Source organism: Astyanax mexicanus, chromosome 9, assembly GCF_023375975.1.
Source record: "Astyanax mexicanus isolate ESR-SI-001 chromosome 9, AstMex3_surface, whole genome shotgun sequence".
Lineage (NCBI taxonomy): Eukaryota > Metazoa > Chordata > Actinopteri > Characiformes > Acestrorhamphidae > Astyanax > Astyanax mexicanus.
In genome coordinates this window covers 4941517-4948366 of record NC_064416.1, presented here as the reverse complement: position 1 = coordinate 4948366, position 6850 = coordinate 4941517, and the positions used below count along the sequence as shown (strand labels likewise).

General features: G+C 31.8%; 1 protein-coding gene across 1 annotated transcript; it reads left to right on the top strand.

Moving 5' to 3' along the window:
• The first annotated feature begins 1556 nt into the window (after window positions 1-1556).
• serp1 (stress-associated endoplasmic reticulum protein 1) lies at window positions 1557-6318 on the top strand. Its single transcript, XM_007257764.4, has 3 exons — window positions 1557-1789; window positions 2122-2197; window positions 5640-6318. The coding sequence occupies exons 1-3, from the start codon at window positions 1706-1708 to the stop codon at window positions 5678-5680; spliced, it is 201 nt and encodes a 66-aa protein (XP_007257826.1). The 5' UTR covers window positions 1557-1705; the 3' UTR covers window positions 5681-6318.
• Window positions 6319-6850: the final 532 nt, after the last annotated feature.

Here is a 6850-nt window from a genome sequence, read left to right as displayed (position 1 = left end):
TTTTAAAATATAAATGTATTTTTAGTATATATACTAACACATATACCATAAAATATGAATGATAAAATAAATAAATTAATAATAAAGTATATATTAATATATATTAATAAACATGAAAAATATATATATTTTCGTGTTTGTTCATAATAATACCAATATTTGAAAGAAAAAAAGAAAAAAAAAATACTGACGAATAGGTTTAGTCTGAAGCTATAGCTTATTATGACTAGCTATAGCTTTTTAAAATGTAAATATCTTTTTCATTTCTGTGTATAGCCTATGGAAGCAAATTCCTGCCACTTAAAATAAAAAAAAGAATCCAGCACATGTTGTTCTTATTATTAAGTAAATTGTTATCTCATTGTTTTGAGAGACTAAGTTATTATTTTGAGATGAGTAAGTATTTTGATAGATTTTTTTTTTCAGAAAGCAAGCACACTTGCTGTCTCTACATAATGACTTAGCATCTCAAAATAATCACTTACTACCTCAAAATAATCTCTTACTATCTCAAAATAATCACTTAAAGGAAGCAATAAAAAAGAAAGAAAGAAAGAAGAAAAAAATATTTAACATAAAAAAATACAGATAATCTTTCCTCGGTTTTATAACAACTAAACATCATATTTTTAAACATACAAAGAAAATACAAAAATTCATTACATACATTAAGACATGGATTAATAAACAAAGACAAAAAACAAAAAACATATGAATGTAATAATTTAAAAGATGAGATGTCTTTGTGCAAATAAAATTTACCCAATAAAGAGATCAGTTTCATGAACTGATTTATTATTATTTGATTTATTATCATAGTTTACGAACAAGACCATCATATTATATTTATAGCAATAAGTATATTTATGTGCAGAGACGTAAATAAAGCTCCTTTCAGAATTCCTTTAAGTGAGTGACAGATTGTGAAAGCTAAGTGGCTTTAAAAGTACTAAGCAGGACATTACAAGGATAGGTAGAATTTAAAAATGATCATTTTAGCTTTGTTAGTAAGCAGGAATTTCCTGATAGCTTGTTTAAATAACTTTTTTTTATATAAATCTTTTTGAGATTTATATTAGTGTAAAACTGTGGATTGTGGATTAGCACTGCAGTTTATGATTATCACTTATTGTCTGTTCTGTTTTTATTATTACACTTTTTATACTTTTCCCTTTTTCCTTCCATTACATTTTTTAATGTTTGAGAATAATATTTATATTTTATATTTAGTTATATTATCGTTTATATATTTTAAAACTGTGGATTGTGGATTGTGGAACGGCTGTTTAAGACGTGAGATGTCAATTAAAATATATAAGTAAATTAAAATAATTAAATACATTAAATAAATTAAATTCTTTAGTTCTCCTCTACCAGGCGGTCTGTCTGGGTTTAAGAATTCGCCACGACAACGGAATCGGGTAGGCGGGGCCTACGTATGCAAAACAGGACGCACGGGGGCGGAGCAAACCCAGGATCAAACGTTGTGGGAGGTTGCTTGGCCTGACGTGACAATGAAGTGGGCGGGGCTGCGTGCTGCATAATAAGGAGCTGGGCGGGGTTTTCTTAATGCATACGTAGACATCTCTGGAGTACGTCGACGGATCAGCGGTGAAGCGGCTGCATTTTCCTTTAAAAACCGACGCAAACGGCGTTTAAACTCCAGATTTCTCGTCGTTAAACCGATAAAGACAAGACAGAAAATATGGTGGCTAAGCAGAGGATACGTATGGCGAACGAGAAGCACAGCAAAAACATCACACAGCGGGGGAATGTGGCCAAATCATCAGTAAGTGAAGCTAACGACCTAGCTTAGCCTTAGCTGTTACAGCTGGTTTCAGCTGTTAATTAGCTGTTAAATCATGATTTAGACTATAGAGGTAAAGTTAAATCAGTATTTTAATCTCTATTTGTTTCTTAAAGTGCTACTGTAGCTTTAAAATGATCTTAAAGTGGAGATTAGATAGATGAATAAGCAGCATACCCAGGCAGACAGCTTCACTAAGCTAAGTTTAAGATAGGGTTACTAACCCCAAGCGGATGTATAGTCTGGATCTTCAGTGTTTTCTCAGCATTAATGAGATAAAAAACGTTTAAATCTGTTTTTCTTTCAACCTGCAGAGAGGGCCACAAGACGAGAAGGCTGCAGTAGGGCCTTGGCTCTTGGCACTATTCGTCTTTGTAGTGTGTGGATCAGGTAAGCTTCCAAATTCTTATTTTTATTTATTTATTTATTTTAAAAAAATTAAGGATGGTATATGTTGTTAGATATTGTCTTATCTTATAAAGGATACAGTGACTAACATTTGTATTAGTCAGTATTATTTGACTGTGTTTAAATGCACTACCTCCATTATTACACAATTTTACTTAATTGTATTGTAATTTTATGTCGTTATATCTATCTATCTATTTATCTATCTAATATTAGAGCAGGGGATTCAAACATAACTTTAATGCCACATCACATGTAATACAGGTAGGTTATACAGAGGGGTGTGGTGCCTCAAAACAGAATTTCTCATTTTAACTTTTTAAGTGCTTAAGTCAACTAAGTACAATAGAGAAGGTGAAAAGCTGAGGGGCATTCCTATTTGACAATTCACAACTTTGGGCTCAAGATATATGGCTAACTAATAAAGTTCAAACCCTAATGTCTGGTTAAACCCCTAGGTAAGTGGAAAAACTAAGTGCATAGTCTCTGTGCGTAGTGCATTATGTACAGAAAAAGGAATGGACAGATGTTGCATTTTTATTGCTCTTTTTAAAATGTATAAATTAGGAATATACAGGTGTTCGCATTTACATTATAAGCATTGGATGTAAGCATTGGAAAAGATGTCATTTCAAATCTATGCAGTGCAGGTTGTCCAAGTTTCTCTGCAAAGAGTAAAGCTTTAAAAATGAGTCTAACAAAGATTTAATTGGTTCCAGAAGTGTGCTGATTTACATTTTAAGTGCATCTATGGGACTCATATATTTGATGTTTAATTTAATTACTTCATAAAGCAGTAGAGAGCTGATAGGTTAGTGTATTGTTATGGAAAATGCAGCATTCCTAGTGACACAATGGGATTCTACTGCTATATTCGAATACCTGTCTAACTAGATTTACATCACTGAGCATTCCAGCAAATAATTATTTACCCAACAGTCCTGCCTTTTGGGAGAAATTAGTTTGTTCAACATAAAAAAACAAACAAATTTGTTGATTTATATTTTTATATTGTATCTTACTTTACTATAAACTTTACTAAAGTTCATGAGTCTAAAGTTGATTGTTTCTTGTGTAACTTCATTAACCTCGTACCTAGAAAAAGCAGGTGGCTTATTTTCTATATATAAGCTTATATTTTTACTTTTGGGAGAAATTGTAATGAATAAAAAAAACATGCTTTATTTCGATAAAAAATAATATTTGTGCATGAAGGAACGAAAAAGAACTAAACTTTTTTTTTTAAATGTTTATCAACTATCAACTATGGTTGATGAGTCTATAGTTGATTTTGCCTTTGTTAAAACTTAAATTAAATAATTAATTCATTAGAAAGGCAAATCTTTTATCTGTTAGCTGCATTAGCCTCATAGCTAAAAAAAAAAAAGAGCCATCATATTCATCTCACTAAATAACTGAATATATAAGATTTTAGATTTTAGATTTTTCATTAAACATCTCTCTTTACAGAGAAAGCTTTGCACTTTGCTCTGCTGTCATTACGGTCAACAAACCCTGATCTTTGATCATGTACACAGAGCTGTCAATCCAATTTCCAATACCATCTATCTCAAAATGTCACTGCGACAAGCACTGTGGGGTCAATTTAACTTTGATTTCAAGTCTAATCTTAAAACAGAGCGTTCCTTTGATTTGAGGGATGCAATCATGTTTATACAGCTCATTCTTTTGGGAGATTAGTGCTATTTTTAATTGTAGAATTGTTTTAGAAAGTTAAAAACAGGTATTTTACCAGTTGTGCTCAAAATGCCTTAAAGGTCTGTTTAACAGTAATTACAGTGCTTTCAAAACTGTTGGGCTGCCATATGGTATGATGAATTGACGAGCAGTATATCGTCGCTGTCCAATGAAAAACATTTACCGGTAGTTTACTACATACACTGTGCCAAAATGGGACCAATAAAAATACTTCAAAATTACCTGAAATATATATAAATAAATAAATAAATAAAACACATTTAATTTAACCAACTTTTTATTTAACCATTAAGCTCAATGTTGATTAGGTGTTGACAGACTGACGACGACTGTCACTCCTTTGTGCTAATCAGCAAAAGTGTTAATCTCACAGAAGAATGTGCTGTTTCAACATGATTGCGTCACTCAAATCAAATAAAAGTGTAGGGTCCAGTAGGTATATACACAGCTCTGGAAAAAAAGAAGAGAGCACTTAAAAATGTTGAGTTTCTTTGATTTTACCAAATTGAAAACCTGGAATATAACCAAGAGGAAGATGGATGATCACAAGCCATCAAATCAAACTGAACTGCTTGAATTTTTGCACCAGGAGTAAAGACATAAAGTTATCCAAAAGCAGTGAGTAAGACTGGTGGAGGAGAACATGATGCCAAGATGCATAAAAACTGTGATTAAAAAACAGGGTTATTCCACCAAATATTGATTTCTGAACTTTGAAATTTTTTTTTTTGCATTATTTGAGGTCTAAAAGCTCTGCATCTTTTTTGTTATTTTAGCCATTTCTTTTCTGCAAATAAATGCTCTAAATGACTATTTTTATTTGGGAGAAATGTTGTCTGTAGTTTATAGAATAAAACAACAATGTTCATTTTACTCAAACATAAACCTATAAATAACAAAATCAGAGAAACTGATTCAGAAACTGAAGTGCTCTCTTCATTTTTTTAAAGAGCTGTAAATGTAAAATGTATGCAAATGTTTTAATATTTTTCTGACCAAACTTCCGTATATGGAAATTGGAACGTATTAACTGAGTAAACGGTAAGTTCTAAAACTGTAGGAGTGTAAATTAAATGGAGCAGTTTTAATAAGAAATTGATCATAAAATCGATCATTAAAAATGTCACTGTGACCTCGTGCATTGTGGGGTCAATTTATCCTGGATGGATTCAATTGTCTTTGAGTCTAATCTCAAAACGAAAAGAGATTTGATTTGAGTGACTCAATCATGTTTAAACAGCACAATCTTTTGTGAGATTAACACTTTATCTGTATTTGACTGCTGAGCACAAAAGGATGACAGTCCTCATCATTCAACAGCTAATCAACATTGACTTAATCAAGCTATATTATTACAAAACAAATTCCTATAGCTTCAGAACTTACTGTATACTCAGTTTATGCTTTAATATATGGACGCTTTTGTGAATTAGTAGTTTTGTGAGGTCACAACTATTAAAACATATTTTTTTAACATGTATATATGTGCTTATACATACATTGTGTTAATACAGCCCAGCATAGAGCAGCCTAACAGTTTTGAAGGCACTATAATTCTTGTGAAACAGAACTTTAGGACAAATTGATTACAGTTGGTAAAATTATAAATTTGATTTTTTTTTTTTGATAAATTGGTTATTTATGTAAATAATTGCTTAAAAAGCTTAAAAATTGCTTAAAAAAATTCCCCCTTCTTTCTTTCCAGCTATTTTCCAGATCATTCAGAGCATCAGGATGGGGATGTAAGGAGACATCTGGATCATCTCTCAACATTCCTCTCTTCTCTCTCTCTCTCCCCACAAAGCAGACGGTCTTGTCTCCATTCCTCTCGTCTTATTTAACATGTACATTTCCATCGCCACAAGATTCAGATCTCTGTGCCTTACACGAACTGTGGAGGAATGAAAAATGTCAAAGAAAACGTTTCCGAAAACAAAGCCATGAATTTACAGAACATTCCAGTTTGGGAGTTTCCTGGATCAGACCGCAAAACCTTTGTCAGAAGCTGAAATGATTCCTCATCTTTATCTTCCTTTTCCCTTTATAAAGGACTATTTGATGACCATACGTTGTGTCTAAGTGTCTGTATCTGTACATGACAATGTTTAGGTGCCAAAATATAAGATGTTTCTGTTTAGGTCATATTAACTTAACTACAGAACGTTTCTCTCGAACCAGTGGAAAATTATTCAGTAGGGTGTTTGAATCTATACATATTCCATGTTTCTCTGTCCCATTTGTAATGGTGTACATTCTTAGACCTGTATTGTTGTTTGAAGGAAATTAAGTCCTTTAGGATGATTTTTGTCTATTGGTCATTTGCGAAATATGTACCTTTTGCTTTCCGTTTGAATGTCCTTTAACAAATAAAATGTTAAAACCTGGTCACTTAGTCTGTGCTGAGTTTGTTTATGCCTTACTTTTATTTATTTTTTTAAGCTTGCAGGGGAACAGCACCATCTGATGTTCAATAAAATCACATTTGAATTTGTCACATTTTCCGCAATACAGGATACAACCAATAGTGAAGTTTGTTGACTATCTAGAATAGACAAGATCATTAAAATATAAATGTTTTTCAATAAAAAATACATTATCTTGCTTATCATTGAATAGTTAATTTATTTCAGTTATTCAGTTAAAAATGTGAAATTCATAGATAGATAGATAGATAGATAGATAGATATGTGTGTGTGTATTACACACAGAGTTATCCATTTTAAGCGTTTTTTTTCCTTTATAGTTGATTAGGGCTTACAGTCAATAAAAACCCAAAAATAAGTGTCTCAGAAAGTTAGAATATTATACAGTAAGCAATTGGTACTTTTTGCAGTGTGGGCAGTGTGCCAAGTCCTGCTGGAAAATGAAATCTGCATCTTCATAAAATTTGTCAGCAGAGTGAAGCATGAAGTGCTG